A 22,902-nucleotide genomic window follows, 5' to 3' on the forward strand; every position below is an offset into this window, starting at 1 on the left:
CTATACAAGAAAATTATGAATGAGAAGAAAGTTTTTTCTTCTGGATTTATAAATGAAATATCTACCAGGTACATATTTTAGTCTATCTCTATGTGTGTTTAGGCAACATCTAAAACCTTAACCTCTTTAAACGTATTTTCAAGCAATATTTTTCAATGGATAACAGTTCTTTCTCAGAAATATAAATATAAAATAATAAATACACAGGTTGATCAATAGAAAAATTCATAGCTATAATGGACAGAAATGAAAAAATATACTTGTATACTTTTTTATAGTTTAGAAGGAACTTCCACGCATTATGTTTTTCAATCCTCACAACTCAAAGAATTCACCTGGCCCGATGGTAGCTGAAGAGCTTAGCCCAACTGATCAGCTGTAACCGTACCTACTGCTGATATGTAGTGTATTCCTGTTGTTAAAAGTAATAAATCTCCTCTTGTTCTAATGGAGAAGCAAAGAGTCGCACTGAAATTATTAAGCAAAATTATTTTTACTGTTATGGCAATGAATGAGCTATTTGATAGTCAGATAATAAGACAAAGATTAATGTCAGTAAAATTGAGGTTGGTTCCTTTGCAGCTGAAACTTTCTTCATGTTTTCATGCTAATGCTCTTGAATTTGAAGTGACATGATTTACTGATTACCAGTTTAGCTTCTTTAAGGGCAAGTTTAAAAGTCTGATAAGAATACGTTTTAATGAGAACTTAAACCAAATCAAATATTGTCCAAACTGCTACCTCTTATTTCATCGCTATTGAGATATCAATATTTTATCTCTTATTAGTCTGATTCACATTTTCCAATTTTTTCCTAATTTTAAAATAGTTGTTTTAAAGTTACTAGATGTCTATCATTTTAAATTTTAAAAGAAGAGAAAAATGAAAACATAATGGATACTATAAATCATGACCAAAAGTTTTGTTTTCATTGAAGCTTTATAATTTTACTGATTAGAAAATACTAAAACTTCATATTCTTTAGTTCTCAAAATATTGTTGGTTTTTCTCCCTTCTCACTTTACACAGAAAAATGTAAATTAGAAAATGAAAATGACCCATAATTTCAGTGTTCTTGTTCATAATACAAAGAAGCCATTGTGGGAAAGGAGTACAGACATTAATTTTATAAGGAAAACTGTTCTAGTTAATCTGTCTGTGCTGTATTGGGTGATAGCAACAAACTCTGTAGACTAAATACCTACAATACATATATCTCCCATTTTGCTCTTTAGTGCTTCAAGCTTCTAAATCCTATTAGCAGCTGTCAAAACCTGGTAAACTATTTAGATGCTTTCACAATTTGTTTAATTGGTTAGTTAGAAAATGACATGCTAGAAAAGCCCATTCCCCCACCCTTTCTTTTAGCCTGGCTGAACATCTGTAGCATTAGGGCCTCATTATCTCTGAATTGGCATAGCAAATCAGTGGCATCATTAAAATGCCACATTAAGATGATTAAGCTTCTTTGTTATCCAGTTGACTTTTGCATGTGCTGAGGATTTCATGGTTATGACCCCCAATCCTTGTAAAACACTTAAACAACATCACCCTTTTGTGTCTTCCCTGTCTAACAGTCGCTATCTGGTTTTGTCCCTTCTCACAGTATCTTTGGCAAACTTGAAGCTATTACTCCAGACTTTGTCCCGATTTAAATTGGATTCTGAGATCTCATAGTGCAGAGTGGAAATTCAGAACCTGCTTTTTACACTGGGAAGTTCATACTAAAAACATGTTATCCGAGACACCCAAGTTGCCTGTTCTGTCTGCCATCTTTGATAGGTTCTTCTCTCCAACTGAGCATTTTATGTGCCTGTAAAACAAACTGAGGCACAGTTGGCTGAGACTGCTATTGCCCCTGAAGGATTTAGCTGTTGGATCCTTTCCAAGACCCATTGTTTTTGCAATGTCTCAGGTGAAACCAAAAATGTCTACTCTGGAGTGCAAACCTTTCATGTGATAACCATCACCCCAGGAAATGAGACCATGTGCCTCAGCCCCGGTGAGCCAAGCCTTTGTTCTTTTCAGCCTACAAAATTCTCTCTGGGGTGTGTGTGTGTGTTAGTGTGTGTCATCTTCCTAAGGGGCCTCCAGAACATAGACAAAGATGGGAGCAATTGTACCCCAGAGTAGCTCCTTTAGAAAGAAGTTCAGCTTAATCTAATTTTCTATGGGTTAGATTCAATTTAGACATCTTTTTCCCCCCTCTGGGAATGTTTAGCAATTACCTTTATCAGCAATTTGTGGTTTGGTATGTTCTTTTCTCCACAAGCTCAGTTATAAAAAATTTACTCAGGAAGCCTTTAACATTTTTTATTATGAAGTATATCATACATAAAAAAGGCAAATATAATTACATGTATAAAGAATAATAACAAAACAAGCATCCATGGACCCACCACCTGGCTTAAGAAATAAAATATCGCTAGTGCCTATGAAGATTCTTGATAGTCTTTTAAGTGGCAATTTAAGCCATGTGTCTAAGAAACCTAATATATATAAGAGACTGGAATTTACAAAACTGAAATGGGAGATTATTCACATTACATAAGGTCTGTTCACTGTACAGAAGACTTCAGGATGCTGTGGGGGCCTCTCCTCAAGTATATTCAAGTATTTCTTGCCAGATCTTTAAGACTTTCTGCCTTTATTAACAGTTCAGGTGTTGCCAGTCACTGACAACTGAAAAATCGAGGAAAAATGAAGATAAACATCTCTGAATGTATAATGTAAATCTGTGGAACAATATTATTGGTTTTACATGTAATGTTTTATGAAGACAGAAACAGGAGAATTTTTTGCTAGTTTAAGGTATCTAGGAAGACTTCATGGAAGAAATGTCATTTAAACAGCATCTGGAAGTTTGAATAGAATGTTGATGTGGGGAAGGGCATTTTAGGTAAAGGAAAGACTGGAGAAGAGGTTTGGAAAGCTGCAGTCAGTAAGATGGCTGCTGTGCTTCTCAAACTTTAATGTGTATAAGAATCCTTGAGGATTTGTTGAAATGCAAAATCTGATCCAGTAAGTCTAGGGTGAGGCCTGAGAGTCTGCATTCCTAACAAGCTCCCGGGGGATGCTGGAACTGCTGATTCAAGGACCTCACTTTGAGTAGCAAGGTTCTAGTCTAGAGAGAAGGATGATTCAAGGAGTCTAGTGAGAAATGAGATGATCAGGTCGGCTTGGGGCAGGTTCTAGACAGGTCCTTGAATGTCTCACTAAGGAGTTTGGACTTTATTCTGTAAACAAAATGAAATCCTTGAAAGTTTCTGAACAAGAGTTTTAGTACTACAGGATGATTAATCTGGCAATAGGATATAATCTAAAAGAGAGGTCACATATACCGTGGACCAGTTAGGAAGTTAATGTAGTGGTATATTCATGTATTAAGTATTTATTGTGTATGTACTTTATGCAGAGCACTGTGTCAGATTCTAGAGCAGCGGTTCTCATGCATGAGATTTGCCTAGAAAACATATATATATTTTTTAACATCTTTATTGGAGTATAATTGCTTTACAATGGTGTGTTAGTTTCTGCTTTATAACAAAGTGAATCAGCTATACATATACATATATCCCCATATCTCCTTCTTCTTGCTTCTCCCTCCCACCCTCCCTATCCCACCCCTCTAGGTGGTCACAAAGCACCAAGCTGATCTCCCTGTGCTATGCGGCTGCTTCCCACTAGCCATCTGTTTTACATTTGGTAGTATATATAAGTCCATGCCACTCTCTCACTTCGTCCCAGCTTACCCTTCTCCCTCCCCGTGTCCTCAAGTCCATTCTCTATGTCTGCGTCTTTATTCCTGTCCTGCCCCTAGGTTCTTCAGAACCTTTTTTTTTTTTTTGTAGATTCCATATACATGTGTTAGCATACGGTATTTGTTTTTCTCTTTATCTTTCTGCCTTACTTCACTCTGTATGACAGACTCTAGGTCCATCCACCTCACTACAAATAACTCAATTTCGTTTCTTTTTATGGCTGAGTAATATTCCATTGTATATATGTGCCACATCTTTATCCATTCATCTGTCGATGGACACTTAGGTTTCTTCCATGTCCTGGCTATTGTAAATAGAGCTGCAATGAACGTTGTGGTACATGACTCTTTTTGAATTATGGTTTTCTCAGGGTATATGCCCAGTAGTGGGATTGCTGGGTCATATGGTAGTTCTATTTTTAGTTTTTTAAGGAACCTCCATACTGTTCTCCATAGTGGCTGTATCAATTTACATTCCCACCAACAGTGCAAGAGGGTTCCCTTTTCTCTACACCCTCTCCAGCATTTATTGTTTGTAGATTTTTTGATGATTGCCATTCTGACTGGTGTGAGGTGATACCTTATTGTAGTTTTGATTTGCATTTCTCTAATGATTAGTGATGTTGAGCATCCTTTCATGTGTTTGTTGGCAATCTGTATATCTTCTTTGGAGAAATGTCTATTTAGGTCTTCCACCCATTTTTTAATTGGGTTGTTTGTTTTTTTGATATTGAGCTGCATGAGCTGCTTGTAAATTTTGGAGATTAATCCTTTGTCAGTTGCTTCATTTGCAAATATTTTCTCCCATTCTGAGGGTTGTCTTTTTGTCTTGTTTATGGTTTCCTTTGCTGTGCAAAAGCTTTTAAGTTTCATTAGGTCCCATTTGTTTGTTTTTGTTTTTATTTCCATTTCTCTAGGAGGTGGGTCAAAAAGGATCTTGCTGTGATTTATGTCATAGAGTGTTCTGCCTATGTTTTCCTCTAAGAGTTTTATAGTGTCTGGCCTTACATTTAGGTCTTTAATCCATTTTGAGTAGAAAACATTTTTAATGCATGTTTCCCGCCCCCACACCCCCAATTTTGGGACCCCCAAAATTTCTATTTTAAAACCCCACAACCTCTCGTCTTACAGATACAGGTGAAGCAGTGTCATAGGGGAAACTGAGTTAAAAACAAAACAAAAAACAAAAACAAAAAACAAACCTGTGTAGCTTCTGACCTCAGATAGCTTACATGTCCATATGGGAGATGAGGTGAGTTTACAAGTAACACAGAGAACAAAGGAACAGATTATTTTGCAGCCGGGGGGATCAGGGAAGGCATAGTAGGGGGAAATGGCATATTAGTTTTGCCTTAAAAGATGTGTAGGATTTGGACCTGTGGTAATGTTGGGGAAAGACCTTTTGGGCAATGGAAATAATAAAAGGAAGGATACTCAAAAGTTGTTTAGTTTGGTTAAAGATATCTGAGTATTCAGAATCAACATTACAAAAATTGTTGGGGCCAGATATTGAAAGGTCTTTTAAATTCTTTGTTTCTGAGTTTGGATTTTATTTTGTTGGCAGCAGAGAATATTGGAGAATTTGGACAAGGTCATGATATGACCAGAGCTACAGTTTACAAGAACCATCTGGTGGCAGAGTATAGCATGAGCTGGAAAGGAAAGAGAAAGGAGACAGGGAGAACAATGTAGAGGCTACCACAATGGGAGAGCAATCAGGGTCTGAGATTTGGGATAATGAGTGTGTAAAATAGTGGGGAGGAGAAGCAGATTGGAGAGAGGGTACAAAAATAAAACCAATGGGTGATTAAACGTGGGGTGCAAACAAGAGGAAGGAAAGATGACTGTAAAGATTTTAACCTGAATAACTATGAAGATACCTAGGAGGCCTTTGGGAGCAGAGGACTGAAGAAGGGGAGAGAGATTACACCTGGAGATACATATTTGGTGATTAATCATGTAAAATGCTAGTTGAAGCCTTAAGAGTGGATGAAATTGCCATAGGGGAAGGGGGTGTAGAAGAAAGAAAAAGGGGGTTAAGGACAGTATTTGGGAGGCAGAGCGGGGGGAAGAGCTAGAAAGAAGCAATCAGAAAGGTGAGGAAAGAAGGTACAGTTTCATTGAAGAAGTAGGAATACAGAAGAACAAGGAGTGGAGGTCAACGGTATCAAGGGCTACAGAGATGTTGGGGAGAATGGCACACAAAAGGCCATTAGATTTAAGAGTCAGGAGTTTATTGATGATCTTCAAGGGAGCAGATTCAGTGAATTATGGAGGCAGAAGCCAGATTACAGGGAATTTTATATCAGTTTTGAGATCGTAGAGACAGTAAGCACAGATTAGTTTTGTATGAAATCTATCTAGAAAGGAATGTTGAGAGAGGATGAGTTTGGGTATGATGGGATGAGAGGCTAAACTAAATTGCAAAGGGAATAGAAAAGGAGGAGTTGGCATCTAGAGAACCTGAGGACATAGAATCTATAGGACTTGGAGACTGACTTGATGTGGAGACTGGACAGAAAAGGATTCCAGTTTCAAGACTTGGAGAATGGAAGAAGGAAGATGCCATGTGTGACTATAAAGACATCATAAGTTAGCAGCAATTTTGGGTTCAAAGATGACAAGTTTGATTTTAGATATGTTTATTAATGTTTTCAAGGGATACTAAGTAGAATGCCCCCACCTTTCCTCTGCTCCAATAAATTTTCCTCCCAAGGAAGGGAATGAATCTCTTAGTCCTTAGAGCAGACTAGTGTCGTTTCTGGTAGTTTTGGTGGACTATATTTGGAGACTGGGTGCTCAGCCCAATAATCTCTCAGGAATCCCTTTTGTATCTTAGATACTAATGTATTCTAATATTCAGCTCTGTTTATTTTCACATGGTAAACCATAATGAATTGTTGATCCCCAGTAACCATGCAGAGGGGTATCCAGGTCTTTTATCTAAAACTGGTAGGACTCCAAGGGCAAACCAATAACTATACCAGGAGCTCTTTTGGTCCACTAAGTCCAAGGGACTTCCTTAATGCCCTGTCCATGTGTCTGTATGAGTTCCCTTAGAGCCCTGGGTCTCAAATACTGTGTTCCTTGTTCTATGGCTAAGTCCTAAATGACAAAAGCCAAGAATTTGTTTTGAGCCAGGTCGGGGTAGTATTGAGTTCTAGGTCAAGCCCATTAAAGCCAAAATCCTGAGAGAAGGAGCAACCCTCTCATGTCTTGTGTTTTCAGAAAGACCCGAAACATTGATCTTACTAGTTTTTAATTGTCACTGACCACAGAATGGCCTGAGTCTGTTCATATTAACATTTACAACGAAAATGAAAAGGATCCTTCTCTGCTGGCCCTTTCTATATGCTGTTTTTGGTTCTCAGTAGCTGAAGTTTTCCGTTGAGTTTCTTTTAAACGCCTACATGCAAACTAAAGAGCATTCAAGCTTTGGTGGGATATCACCCGCAGCTGGAGTGATGGAGGAAGGGAGGAGGGTACAAGCCTCAGGTGCATCCTTCTCTTCAAAAAAAAAAGAATTTAAAAAGCAAAAACCACTTAAGAAAACAAATTCCATCTGAAAGCAGGCAAGATGTGTCCAGAGAAAGAAGGGAATGAATCTCTCTCCATTCCCTTCTCATCCGTTTCCCGTAGGAAACGGATATCAATTCATGTATAATCCAGATGCATAGGATGGGCAAATTTGAAACACGTTGGATGTTTCCTGCAGCCCTACATTTCTTCTAATCACAGAGTGAAAGATTGTGAACCATGAACCGTGGTGAGAAGCAGTGGAACGGTGTTGCAGCAATGGCTCCTCTGTTGGTGGTTAGGCCCTGTCTTGCTCTATTAAGCAAACACAGTTAATATAGATGAAAGGTAACCTTGATAGAAGTGAAAATTGAAACTTGAGTGGAAGGTAGCAAGCCAGGCACAGCTGCAGTTATACTTCCTCCTGTGTGGCAACAGGAGCTGCACTTACTGGTGTTGTTTGGAAGGGATGTCGTTTTTTAAAATATCTTTTCTTCAGCGTGTTTTGGTTTTTAAAGTCTACACCATTGATGGGGGAGTGTGGAATATGATTGTAAGGAGCAAATTAGACTTTATGTGTCAGAGTGTGAGGGCAAATCCAAGTTCAGTGTTCTAATCACAGTTAATCTGCTATTAACTGGCTGTGTAACTTTGGACTACTCACCAAAAACGTCTCTGATCCTGGATTTCCTTACCTGAAAGACAAGGGTTGGATTAGATGATCTCTAAATTCCCTTCCAGCCCTGAAATTCCATTGATTTGTGATTCCTCATGGAGCATTACAATTTCCAGTTTCTAAGAATGAATTTTTTTTTTAAAGTAAGCATTTATGCAGCGTTTTATATATATGAAAAAATCCCTTGTAAATATTTATTGTTATTATATCAGGCAAATATTTAGGTTTTCTTAGTATCAGTACATAAATTTACCTTCTTCATTTCTTATGTTCTTCAGCTTAAGAGTGTTGCAACTCTTTTTGAGATAGAACCTGATCAGCCAACTCATTTTGGCCAGCCCCACCTCTCCTATCCAGTTCTACAATTCTAGGACCTCGAGTTTAGCCCTCCCTAACTTGGGTATAGGTGCCCTTCCCCTTGCTTAGGTTGAGCTTCATTTACCTGTGTCAATGAAAATGACTCCTTAGAAGGTTATGTTAAAGGATTACTTCTCCTTTTATCTTTCTCAACATTATTTCACTAGTACTGCCAGCTTCCTCTACATTCAGTGTTCTCTCTTTATCGGTTCCAAGAGAGATAGAGAGATAAGACTCATTTTAGCAGTTCGTATACATGGAAGGGGAAGAGGCAAAGCATGGCTTAAAATCAGAAAAAAACATGTTAACTATTCAACTCTCAGTCTTAGTGGCATAAATTGGATGCAATTGAAGAATTAAAACAGCATTTTCTTCTTGAAACCAAGGAGAATATCACCTTGCCTTGTAACTGCAGCCACCAAAAAAGTACTAAATCTGAGAACCTTTCTTCTCCCCTGGTACTGGAGAAGAATTGCTCAAAATGTCTTTTTCATAGTCGCTTTGAACAGTCATAGCTAAAAGCTATTATCTCTAATTTTCTGGATGGCCTAAAACGCTGTCATCTCTTTGTGTGCGCGCGCGCGTGTGTGCGCATGCGCGTGCACGTGTCTGTGTTTTCCCCTGACTATGGTTCTGAATTCAAATAATGAGTGATCATCCTAATGGTATTTTCTTGTTTTGTGGATGTACAATATTGTTAGCTTCATTTGGTATTTAATTGTCAGTTGTGGGTCTCTGCTCTTTGAGCTGCTTTGATAGCTCCAAAAACAATCATTGTTCATTTCTTGCATTTTCCTCCCTGCAGATGATTCAATGAAAGTGAAAGATGAATACAGTGAAGGGGATGAGAATGTTTTAAAGCCAGAACCCTTGGGAAATGCAGAAGAGCCTGAAATTCCTTACAGCTATTCAAGAGAATATAATGAATATGAAAACATTAAGCTGGAGAGACACGTTGTCTCGTATGATAGTAGCAGGCCAACCAGTGGCAAGATGAACTGCGATGTGTGTGGATTATCCTGCATTAGCTTCAACGTCTTAATGGTTCATAAGCGGAGCCATACTGGTAAATAGTCTCCTTTATCCATTGTTCTGAAAACTGTCCTAATTCAACCACGTGAGAAAAGAAGTGGTGGAATTTAGGACTTACTTTTGATTACTTTCATTGATTTTTCCTATAATTCTGATGTATCTCTCCCTCTCTGTATTTCCATCTACCCAGTGATTTTTATTCCTGCTTCATGGTGCATTTGGCAAACATATTGCAAATGCTATGAATAAAAGAAGACTGTAGAGAGCACAGTGTTCTAGGTCAGCCACATATTTTTCTTCAGTTAGTAAGTGGGAGTTAAATTGTGTGCTATGCTTTTTAAGCGCCTTTCATATATTTTTGCATAACTTTTAAAAAAGTAGATCTCCTTATTGTATTGGGTTCAAATTTGGTAGATGAAAGGACATAGCTTTTATTAACAATTTAAAAAAATTTATTTTCAGACAACAAAAAGGCAGTCAATAGAAATGCATACAAACATAACACTCCCACTGAGCCCAATAGATTTCATCTGACATGGGATATGACGACTTTAAAAAGCATTTCTTGAATTAAAGGAAAAAAACATTTCTGGCTCTCTATACCTTATTAGGACTTCAGTCTGTGACTCTTTTTACAGATTGAGATTACATTCAAAAGGAATGCTAAGTAATGTAAAAACTTAAATCTAGAAAGCACTTCTAAAGCTACTCTTTTTTTTTTGCTCTGATCCAAGACAAGATACCTCAAGTAGCCTTGCTAGGTGAGTGCTTTTTCTCTTCTGGAGGGAAGATTCCATAAGTAAGTCTTAGGCTTGCCTTGAAATACAGCTCCCATCTGATCCCAATATGAACAGAAACTATCTAAAAAATGAGCTTTTGCCATAGGCATCTAATCTGTGCATATGTTTCGCCACTTGCTGGGTGATCAGAAATCTCTTTTTTGTCCTTTTTAAAGGTGAACGCCCATTCCAGTGTAATCAGTGTGGGGCATCTTTTACTCAGAAAGGTAACCTCCTCCGCCACATTAAACTGCACACAGGGGAAAAACCTTTTAAGTGTCACCTCTGCAACTACGCATGCCAGAGAAGAGATGCACTCACAGGTCATCTTAGGACACATTCTGGTAAGTGAGAGCAATGAGCATTCCATATCTAGTAAATGTGTGTTCCTCAGTGCCCATTGCGGAAACTAGAAAGAGTTAAGTATGGAGGTTTTAATCTGTCACTCCGGTTCTGAAGGGTTACAACAGCAGAGACCTCTAGGGCTAATTACACTTCCATTAAGGCATTAATTGCTCTCCGTCTGGCTCAATGGGGTTGATCATCTCCGTACCATCTTTGCACCCCTAGAGAACATCACAGTCAGACAGGAAAAGCCTGCCCTATAAAAATGCTTTTTTAATTTTTGCAAAAAAAATTATAGCCATCAGTATTTTTATGGTAAACTTTATTAAAAGATTATTTTCCTAAAAATATACACACATACTTTTCATTCAAAAGTCTGGATAAAGCAAATGATGTACTGTTTGTAAATTATGTAAAACTGTAAACTGGGTATGACTCATTGTTGGGGGTTAGTTTTGGCTAGTCTGGGCTAAATTGGGGAGTTTGGGCCATTCTGGTCGAAATTTCTTTTTTTTTGCATTGAGATATAATTGACAATATAACATAGTATTAGTTTTAGGTATATATGAGCTAAATTTCTTAAACCCAACTTTCTTCTTCATCAGCCTATTTATTTTTAATCTCTAAAAGATGAGCAGCAGTAAGAATTCATAAAAAGCTATGTTCTGTCTTGATGTTTTCGCTCCTTATTTTAACCACGGAAGATACATTTTTTTCAACATTTAGAATTTCCCCCCTAGAAAAATAAAACTGAGTTTATTTTCAAATTGGGAACCTCATGTTCTTGATGTTATCTGACAAAATTTTAATTGAAGAAAAAAAAAGCTTTGTTTTTATGTCAATCCACATTCTGCTTTGACTAAAACCCAGCCCCAAACCCGCAACTGGTCACAATTCAGAGACTAAGGATTAAACAAATCAGCCCCAACGAAACCCACCATGAGAGATCATAAATGGCAAAAGAAGGGTTTCTTTTACAGCTCATTGTTCAAAGTAATGAATTACGACTGAGTTTGGTCCAAAAAATTAGAGTAGTTCTTTTCTGTTGCTTTTTCCAAGTAAGATCCAACAATAATAGTCATTTTTAAGACAGATTCTAGAGGACCCCAATTTATGCAGAAACTTAACATTCTTAGCCCTAACAGAGCTGCATTTATTTTAACTTGGGATTCCATAAGGATCTTTCAGTGCTTTAAGTCCCAAAGGCTCTGTTTTAAACCGAGCAGGAGGATTAGAAAATAAAACAATCTCAGTCCCTAAAACTGAAAAATTCATGGGGTACATTTTGTCGACAAGTCAGAAAGGCTAGCCCCGCACACAGAATTGAAGTTATTACTTACATAATTTAAAAAATAACTCATTTGGAGGAGTTAGGAGGTTAAAGGTGGCCTGAATTGTATGGATGAACTTTTGAGGAAACTTTTGCTTTATCTTAGAAGTTAAGATGAAGTCATTTTTGCAATTCCTTCTTATTTCTATTATTCAAAACTATCCTGAGGGGCTTCCCTGGTGGCACAGTGGTTGAGAATCCACCTGCCAATGCAGGGAACACGGGTTCGAGCCCTGGTCTGGGAAGATCCCACATGCCGCGGAGCAACTAAGCCCATGCGCCACAACTACTGAGCCTGTGCTCTAGAGCCCGTGAGCCACAACTGCTGAGCCCACGTGCTGCAACTGCTGAAGCCCACGTGCCTAGAGCCTGTGCTCCGCAACAAGAGAAGCCACCACAATGACAAGCCCGCGCACCACAACAAAGAGTAGCCCCCGCTCGCCGCCATTAGAGAAAGCCCGTGCACAGCAACGAAGACGCAACACAGCCAAAAATAAATAAATAAAATAAATAAATGTAAAAAAAGAAAACAAAAACTATCCTCAGTTGGTTAGGTCAGTTTTTATTGATTGAGCCCAGACTTTGCTATAGCCACTGAGCAAGGACAAGCTACATTTATCGAAATATGTCAATGCTCTAAAAAGACTGAATGGCTAACTCCCACAAACTGCAGCATTCTTTACTTACAGCCAGCTGGATGTCACAGAATATGGGATCTCTTCCTACTTCATTCTTAAACCACACTAACCTCCTTGAAAAATAAAAAGTTCCTATTTTTATTTTTTTTCCTGAAGAAACAAGATTGGATCGGGAGCCAAAACACTATGCTCCATGGTATTCATTAAATCCAAATCCTTTCATTTGTGAAAGGACCCTATCCTTTCAAAGAATACTCTAACATGATAGTCAATTGTAGGCCATAACCTTATTTCAGTTTACTAAATTTAAAAGTAATTGTAAGTGCACAAGTATCCAAATACTCTGGCTTCTCTCAGCAGTCTCATTCCTAGTGGACAGCTTTCACAGGGCCTCAATACACCATTTGTTCTATAACCCCTGAGGGTCACTGAGTACCCCTTGTGCTCTCCTTATAGTTGAGAAACCCTATAAATGTGAGTTTTGCGGAAGGAGTTACAAGCAGAGAAGTTCCCTGGAGGAGCATAAGGAGCGCTGCCGTACATTTCTTCAGAGCACTGACCTGGCTGAGACTGGTGAGTTCATGCAACACCCGTTCTGCACATATTTAGTGAGCATCCGCTGTTCTAGGTGGTAGGATACAATAGTAGACAAAAATACAAAAAATCCTGCCCTCCTGGAGTTCATATTTTCACAGGGAAAGACAGACTAGAAACAAAGAGAATAAGTACCTTACACAGTAGAAGGTAGTAATTGCTATTGAGAAAAATAAAGCAGGTACTGGGGGCTGATGGTAAATCAGGAAAAACATCAAGGAGCTGACATTTTAACAGACTTAAAAGCGTGAGGAGAGAGCCCTGCAGATAACTTGGCAAATAGCAAGTGCAAAGGCCCTGGGGCTTGAATTTGAAGAAGTATAGTTAGCCCTTTGTGGCTGGAACAGAGTGAGTAATGGGACACAAGGCCAGAGAGGAAATAGGAAACCAGATCTTATCAGGCCTTATAGGCCATTGTAACGACTTGGCTTTTTCTCTGAGTGAAATTAAAAATCTTCAGAAGATTTTGAACAGAGAGGTGACATGATTGGACTTCTCATTCGAAAAAAAAATCACTCTACTTGCTACTGAGAATAGGTTGTATTTGGGACAAGATTAGAAATTGGGGAGTCCAGTTAGAAGGCCATTGCAATAATTCAAGCAAGAGAAAATTGTGTCTTGGTAATGGTAGAGGTGGTACAAAGTGTTTTAACTCTATACAGTATAGTTTAAAGATAGAACCAACAGGATTTCTTAACAGATTGATGTGGGATGTGATGAAGAATGCAGTTGCCATTAACTGAAATGGTAAAGATTGAGGGTAGAGGCAGTGTGAGGGGTGGCTAGGGCAGAGTCCATTAAAACCAAAAGGATTTTCTTTGCACAAGGCCCCCAAATCATGTACTTGTCAACTCATATGATTTATTGTGATGCTTGTATTTGGTTCTGGGAATTTCATATTTTATTCAGTGTTTTGAATTACATGCCTAGTGACAATTGGTTGAAACACTGGATGTCTTTCCCTGTATCAGTTGTGGTTTTATTTCCTTTCATTCTTGAGTTGAAATAACCTGAAACTTTTTTGTGTCACATCTCTGCAGTTGTCCTTTGACCCATATAGTTGACCATCAGCCTGGTTCTGCAGCTTGGATTGCCTGATATTTTTATTTGTTTACTTGAACCAGTTGCTTATTTAGAGTAGGTATAAATCCTCGTGGGATTTGGTGTTTGACAGCAGTAGTTGCAATTGAATAGTTTGAACTTTCTAAAACAGAAAGATTACAAAAAAGTGACAGAAATAATATGAAACTCAGGAAAAATGGAGTGCAAATCATGAGTAGTTTAACTGTACCCGTTTTGAGTGAGAGGAAACTTTTGTTTTAGATAAAGCCTATTTTATGGCGTTAGGAGCTGGCCAACTGAATTCTGTTGGTTTGCACTGCTTCTGCTTTTTATCCTGATGGCATCTTTAGTTTTATCAAGGAGTTGGATTTCCTCCTTATTTCTAAAAAGAAATGTTTACTCTTAAAAAAAAAAAAAGGCACCTAAAACTTGGGTTTTGACGTCTTAAAGCAACATGCTTAAGGTTAGTCAGGCAATACCTGGGCATCTTTACTTGACGTTCCATATTTCAGACAATAGACAAAGCTCTTACTGTGAGAAATTCTCAAGTTATGAAAATCTATTATATTCCAAATAGAATCATTGATATTTAAAGCAAGAAGGATTAAAGAGAGCATCTAATCCCACCTGTTCATTTTATTTTATTTTATTTTTTGACATCTTTATTGGAGTATAATTGCTTTACTATGTGGTGTTAATTTCTGCTGTATAACAAAGTGAATCAGCTATATGTATACATATATCCCCATATCCCCTCCGTCTTGTGCCTCCCTCCCACCCTCCCTATCACTTGTTCATTTTAGAGGTGAGGATATTGAGACTCATCAAAAATTCAGTGACTTACTTAAAAATCACTAGAACTCCGGGTTGCAGGGCAGAAGTTGAGACACAGATGTAGAGAACAAACGTATGGACACCAAGGGGGGAAAACTGTGGTGGGGTGGGGATGGTGGTGTGCTGAATTGGGCGATTGGGATTGACATGTATACGGTGATGTGTATAAAATTGATGACTGATTAAAAAAAATATCACTAGAACTTTTGTTGTTTTCATGATTAGCTATTTTTTTTATTTTCAAAGACATATTGGGACATTATTCACATACCATTAAACTCACCCTTTTAAAGTGTACAATTCAGTAGGTTTTAACATATTCACAAAGTTATGCAACCATCACCACTCTAATTTCATAACATTTTTGTCACTCCCAAAAGAAGCCCTGTACCTATTAGCAGTCACTCCTGTTCCCCCTCTCTCCAGCCCCCGGCAACCATTAATCTACTTTCTGTCTCTGTGGATTTGCCTATTCTGAACATGTCATGTGAATAGAATCATATAATGTGTAGCCTTTTATGTCTGCCTTCTTTCACTCAGCATAATGTTTTCAGGGTTCATCCACGTGGTAGTACTTTATTCCTTTTTATGGCTGAATAATATTCCATTATATGGATTCATTGCATTTTATCTATCCATTTATCAGTTAATGGACATTTGGTTTTTTTTCCCACTTTTGGAAAAATGGCTTAATTAGCTATATATATTTTAAAGGTTATGTATTATCTAGTTAGCAAAAGTAGAGTAACACACATACTAATAGGCACATACGTATGCATATATGTCTTGATTGTCCTGGAAGCAGGGGAAAAAATTGAGTAAAATATCCTCTATGAACAGTAAGTTCAAAATTACTGATTTTGAAGTAAGGTTACCACCTTACTTCCCATCCCCATGACCTTTTTTAGGAATTTCATATTAGAAAAGTATCAAAAGAAATGTTTTCACTATCTTCAGTGGTATAAGGTGATTCAGGAAATACTGAAATACAGAGGTTGAGTTAATTTGCATTTCATAGGCTGGTTTGATGGATCCATGCAACACACTTTAAGTCTTAGCAAAAAAATAAAGGGTTAACTAAGTCAGCAACTTTTGATTTTTTTAAAAAACAAATATGTTGTTATGGTGGTTTCAGGTGAGAAAATGTATAAAGTCACAGCTTAATCAAATATAAATACTGCATGTCCTGTCTATCTTTGATATTTCAAATAGTTCTCATGATTTTTCCTGAAATCCAAAATATAAAGAATGTTTACTCAAACACAAGCCAATCCTTTAATTATTGCCACAGCTCCCTACGTGGTTTCCATTTCTGTTTCCTTCTTAAAATTGGGAGTCCCAGTCTGGACATAGTGTTCCATTTTGAACCTGACCAATATAGTGTCACCAGTGGTACCTCCCTAGCTTTTATTTTATTTATTTATTTTTAAATTTATTTATTTTATTTATTTGTTTTTGGCTGCGTTGGGTCTTCGTTGCTGTGCCCGGGCTTTCTCTAGTTGCAGCGAGTGGGGACCACTCTTTGTTGCGGTGCGTGGGCTTCTCATTGCGGTGGCTTCTCCTGTTGCAGAGCACGGGCTCTAGGTGTGCAGCCTTCAGTAGTTGTGACATGTGGGCTTAGTAGTTATGGCTCACGGGCTCTAGAGCACAGGCTCAGTAGTTGTGGCGCACGGGCTTAGTTGCTCCGCGGCATGTGGGATCTTCCCGGACCAGGGCTCGAACCCGTGTCCCCTGCATTGGCAGGCGGATTCTTAACCACTGCGCCATCAGGGAAGCCCCATCCCTAGCTTTTAAAGTGATGATGCTGCACTGTGGATGTGGCACTTATTCATCAAGGGCTTATTGTAAATTGAAGTGCAGCCTAGAGTGAGAGCCAAGCCTTGGGACAAACCTGCCCCAGTCAGGAAGCAGGCCTTTATGGAAGCAGAACAAATGAAAAGGCCTTGGACTGGAGACCAATCCGCAAAAGAAGGTCGTGTTGGGCAACAGGACTTCTGGCCTTGCTAATCATTTTCTTTTGTTCAGATAGCATGCATTGGATTCTCATGTGCCAGGCTGTGTGTCAGAGCTGTTTATAAAGATGAGTGAAGGTTAAGCCCCTACCCTTAAAGTATTCACGGTCCAACAAGGGACCGGGTACTTGATCTGTTAATATAAAGGTCTAATAGAGATACATGCGATAGTGTCACTTCAGTCCAAGTTTCTGTACCAGACATCATCAAGATACTCTAATTCTGTCTTAATGGAGTATACATGAAAAGAAGAATGAATATAGACAATCACAGATTTCATTTTCTCATTAGCTTGATCCTTATTCCAGAAAGGGACTAACAGCTGGTATAGAGATTCATTTAGCCTCATTTCACACAAATTATGAATACTTGGAGTGGGACATATTTTTGTATGACAATGAGTTTTAGTAATAACAAGATTTTTAAACTAATTGAATAATTATATTTATTTATGAATCTAGGAGTCAAAACCTTTTATCTTCATTCTCACTGTTGCGGTTGAGATAATACAAGCATGAGAGTTTCAAAATAAATTTATATTTTTACCAAATAGCAGTCCAAAGAAAAGGCTTAAAATGTTTTAAACGTCTATTTTCCCAACAGATTATTAGAAAGTCAATACTAACTCAACAAGTAGTATTCATTCTACTTGCTCAAAAAGGCAACAGTTTTATGTAACTTTTTTGTTAGAACCTGCCTTGCTCTTTGATAGCAGTCTCTTGTTAGACAATTCTTATTGCATAATAACACCCCTTTGTTCCACTCTCCATCAGTTACTGGCTGACCACACCATAGAAGAGACAGGAAGAAATGCCTCTTATTTGAGATCCATTTAACACTTCAAGATCTAATGAAGGATTTTGAACAAAAACAAAAACACAACGAATTATATAGTTAAATCTGCAATCACTTTGAAATAGAAATGGCATCATGCAAACAGTTAACTAAAACCCAGACAAACTATTAACATTTTTGCAGAGATTAAAGGTAGTAACCTATTCTGTAATTTTGACTTCGTATGAGTTTTATTATTTATTTTTTCAACATGTCATTAAAATCATTTTGCTAATGAAAATGGGTATATCCACTGTATACTAGTAGGCAAGTAACATGAAGGGGAATTGACCCCAAATTATAGTCCTCCTCCCACTATGCTCACTCATGAACCAAGTGTGCAAATTGTCCCTTGCCACTGTCCCATATTCCCCACACCCACCCCTTGCAACACTAAACTGCCAAACACCACCCAGGAACGGATTTCCTATTTCGTCATTTAAACCCATTATCTTGTTCCCTTACTATCTTGCCAAACTTGTTTCCCTCCACTTACATTCTGAGATGTGATGTGGCAAGATAACAAGTCTAGACTATTTGTATAAATAGACAGTTGGGTCTTAAAGTTGAAGCAGACGACCAAACGCCAAGTCCTCTTTTTTCTTTTCCCCCTTTCAGTGTCCTGCCTAAACTCCTTGTAATCCCAAAGAGATTGGCTTCACTCCAAAGCATTTCTTTGTGTTTTAAAGGGTGTTCGTTTAGTACAGCAGCTGTCCAACAACTGCAAGGCACAAGACTGAGAGTTTGGGAAAGAAAATGAGAGTATACCATAGTCAGTTGAAACTTTAGCCTTTGCCTAACTTGCCAATTAGAAAACACAGTTAACTCAGTAAAGATGAACTTAATCTCTAGAGTGTGTTCACATGTACAATGAGGATTGGGATCTTGGAGCTGATATTTTGAGTGAATGACCCTGTAGGTGGGTGTGGGTAGATGGCAGCCCTCTAGATTAGTAGTTTCAGAGGATTCCTTTCAATCCAACCAGAGTTGTGGAATATGGGAAAGTCTCCACCCTTGCCTCAAATTATCAGTCTCTCCGTAAACACTCCAGAATTTTATCTTTTTAAATGTCAGGCATTTGGTCACTGATTTCCAGAGTAAGATTTACCTAGAAATGACTGTCATGACAAGCTTGGTGAGTAACCAGGGATAAAAGATGATGTTATCTCTGAAGGTTGCCATTTAGTGACATGCCCCAATTATGTTATTTAGGTCAGTGTATCCCCGCTTTAGCCTCCTTCCAAATATAGAGTATATAGAGTATGTGTCCTCAGAAAGATGGTTGTGGTAATTGATGGTGACTGTGGTAAAATGTAGGGAGATGCTGAGAGCCAAATGGAAAAACTAAACTGGCAGCATAACGCTTGCGGTAAGTACTGGGAGTGACAGACAGATCTCTGGGTAATGATGGGGCCGTTAGAGGAGTAACTAAAAGACTAAATAAGAGTAGTGGTAAAATGGGGATAAAGTTAAAAATTCCCAAAGTACTGTTTTTCATTCTTGTTTTACTATAAATCTTTTTTGATAATAAATACATGGGGCGGGCATGGGGGTGGGGGAGGACCTTACCTGGCTTTAATCCTCTCAAAGTTGCTGGAACCAGAATGAATGTTCCTAGTCAAAGCACAAACTTAGCTGCCTCTCTGATGCTTCTAAGAAAAAGCCTCCTAACAGCCTCAGGAACTTATTTCAAATCCCAGACCTTTGTCTTTCATCTCTCTGCTCTTGGGGCTCTGGGTAGTGCCACATCTGGTGGTGGTTTGTGTGAAAGGAAATAATATGTATAATAGTTTCCTGTTTGGTCATTTAAACCTATCCCTGTGCTGGACAGAATTTAACCCACTTCATTCAACAGCAGTGTTCTGTCACTAAAGTGCCCGTTATTTACAACGATCGGTCAGCTAAAGTCGCAGTGCTTTACCACTAGCCCCAAAGCTGCCCAGTTCCCTTATTCGGACCCTTATTGTTTTCCTTTACACAAATAGTGTTGTTATAGCTTAAACTGGAGGCTGGGATTTATTTCTTTAGAGCATAGAATTATTTTTGATAAAAAACTCACAAAGTCTAGTAAATATGGTCATTGTCATCATTCTCTTTTATTCATTTTTGGAGCCATTATTCTTGAATTTTTAAAACCCTGAGCTTTATAATTTATTGTGTAATGACTGGCAAGGAGTTTTAAAAAAACAGAACCAAAACCATGCCAGTAATAAAATGAAAAATATTTAATACTTTGAATTCTCTCTTTCTGATTTGGCTTTGGTCTCTCACCCTGGCCATACTTGACAGTCTTGCCCTTGAGGTCTTTCTTTCTTTCTATTTATTTATTTATTTATTTATTTTTGGCTGCGTTGGGTCTTCGTTACTGCTCATGAGCTTTCTCTAGTTGTGGCGAGTGGGGGCTACTCTTCCTTGCAGTGCGCGGGCTTCTCATTGCCGTGGCTTCTCTTGTTGCAAAGTACGGGCTCTAGGCGCGTGGGCTCAGTAGTTGTGACTCTCAGGCTCTAGAGCGCAGGCTCAGTAGTTGTGGCGCACGGGCTTAGTTGCTCCGCGGCATGTGGGATCTTCCTGGACCAGGGATTGAACCCGTGTCCCCTGCATTGGCAGGTGGATTCTTAACCAGTGTGCCACCAGGGAAGTCCCTTCCTTGAAGTCTTTCTTTGTCCTTCATTTACTGCAGAGATGGCCAGTTTTCTTCTCTCTGGGCATGTCAATTTACGATACTGAATATCTGAGAGACCATGGAACTTGTGACATTATTTCTGTATATTACAATCTCTCACACAGCAAACTCTTCAGCTACAGAATGAGCACTGACAATTCCTAAATCTGTGTATGTATTTGGGGGAAAAAAAATCCATTCTGTAAAAATCATCATTTGCTTTTTACTCTAATCACTTAAGCTGATTTCAATTTCTTCTTCCTTAGAGACATTAGGAATGTACAGATACTTCATTTTAGCTTGGACACCCTGAAATGCTTATGATAAAACAGAGGGAAATGTTTGTAGCATCACAACATGTTTGCTTAGGGCAGGGGTGAGCAAAACTATGACCCTCAGGCCAAATGTAGCCAGCGGCCTATTTGTGCACAGGGGTTTTTACATTTTTAAAGGTCAAGGAAGAACCAAAGAATATGGAACAGAGACTGTACGTGTCCCACAAAGTTTAAAATACTTACTATCTATCTGACCCTTTACAGAAAAAGTTTACTCATCCCTAGATTTGGCTAGCATCATGTGTTAACATTTAAAGCCTTGTATTTAGAGCAGCTGGTATCTCTTTGAACTTCAGACATAAACTCTTATTGGGTATTGCCTGCTGTACCAGGCTAAATTGTACTATATTTATTCCAATTTACTATTTAGTTGATTCGATGTTGGCACTATTTATATATTCTTCTAGCGGTTCTCAATTCTTGCTGCATCTTAAAAATCATCTGGAGAGCTTTAAAAATGCTGTTGCCTAGGCCCCTACACCAGAGATCCTGATTTAATTGATCTGAAGGGGGGCCTGGGCATGTGTGTGTGTCTTCTATGCTCTTCAGGTGATTCTAATGTTCAGGCAGGTCTGAGAACAACAGACCTATACCACTTAAAGGTCTATTTGTGGATTGACAATTGGACCATATTCTTAGGCAGTTTCTATTCACATTTTTCATTAGAAATATAATTAAGATGCATTATACAAATTGTTCTTTAATTTCAAGACAGAAGTGTTGCTCAGGGAAATTTTAACTGAGACAGGTTTGAAATGTGAAGAGCATATGAAACAGATAACGCAGAGACCAGAAAAATATAATTTAAAAGATAGGAACTGAAAGGAGCGTGCTGGAAAAAAAAGAAAAAGAAAAAGAAAAAACCACTCAGAATTTCAATACACAAATCACTGAGTAGATTTCTTGCTGTCTGGGTAAGTGTATCTATTTTCAAAAGTGCTATTAACATAAACATAGCAGTAAATCTGGGGCACCGTCCTTTTTTTTTTTCAAAGTTGTTAAGAAGAATTATATCAGTCTGCAGGTGTCACATGCAGTTACTCAGAATCAGAAAGAAGGCTGATCGGGGGTTAGAAGATCTCCATCTATCTATCTTTTTGCAACCAACCACGTCCAGGCTGTTTATTTAATACTTCCTCTTGCTAATGAAGGTACTGGTTGGGGATGGGTCGGGCTTTCCCATGTCGGCATAAGACTGCAAGATTTGAATGTGCCCTGGTGTTGGCTTCACTGACCACAGCAGGTACCCCAGGCAAGAATCTGAGCAGTAATAACAGGTAACAACAGAGTTTGCATCAGACCTCTGACACTTTTCCTTCCAGTTTATTTCTTTTTCTCTCCATTTATCAACGTGTTCTTTTCCCTCTTCTTTTTTCATTTTTCCAAACCAGCAAGTGTGGAGGCAAGACACATCAAAGCAGAGATGGGAAGTGAAAGAGCTCTCGTTCTGGACAGATTAGCAAGCAATGTGGCAAAGCGAAAAAGCTCAATGCCTCAGAAATTCATTGGTAAGCATACAACCCTTTTTCCTGCTGTTGTTAGCAGATAGTTTGAATGAGATAACATAGGATGCTTACTACACAGGCCCTTCCTAGTTTAATATCTGTTAAAATAAGGTAATTGATTTTCCATTGTACAACTTTTATTCTTCAGGATTCATTTTGGTAACTAGAGCAAATGATAAAATATTTTAACTAAAGAATCTTAACTACTGAAGATGGGATTATTTGGTATCCAATTTCTTAAATGAAGTTGGTGTTAAAAATGCTGTTCCTTCCTCTTTATTCCGAATGACATATGTTCCATGAGAGAGTTTGTGCAATTGATACCAGTAAGATGTTCAAGATAGCATTTCTGTAATCTTTTGCAACTATGTTTTACAACTTGGTTCCCTTATCATGCTCAAACTTTTTTCATGCTCTAAAATGTATTGCCATATTTTCTTGAATTTGATTGAGAATTGGTTTTAAGACAAAGTGGTTGGGAATACATAGATTTAAATAACAAGGTTTGATTTAATCATTTGTCTTACTGGAGTTAATTTTTATACCATTGGTTTTCACATTGTCAAAAAATACAGCAAGAATGAGATGGCTAAGAAATAATTATGTCCATTAAAGTGTTAGGACTGCCAAA

At 38.2% G+C, this 22,902-nt stretch overlaps 1 protein-coding gene across 1 annotated transcript in view; it reads left to right on the forward strand.

Moving 5' to 3' along the window:
- The window catches only part of IKZF3 (IKAROS family zinc finger 3), a 60,411-nt gene that overhangs the window by 27,601 nt on the left and 9,908 nt on the right, over nucleotides 1-22,902 (forward strand). Inside the window, exon 3 of the mRNA XM_061174627.1 lies at nucleotides 22,158-22,274. Coding sequence (XP_061030610.1) covers nucleotides 22,190-22,274 — 85 coding nt within the window. The 5' untranslated portion in view covers nucleotides 22,158-22,189. The remainder of the gene's footprint in view (nucleotides 1-22,157; nucleotides 22,275-22,902) is intronic.

Source organism: Eubalaena glacialis, chromosome 19 (assembly GCF_028564815.1).
Source record: "Eubalaena glacialis isolate mEubGla1 chromosome 19, mEubGla1.1.hap2.+ XY, whole genome shotgun sequence".
Classification (NCBI taxonomy): Eukaryota; Metazoa; Chordata; class Mammalia; order Artiodactyla; family Balaenidae; genus Eubalaena; species Eubalaena glacialis.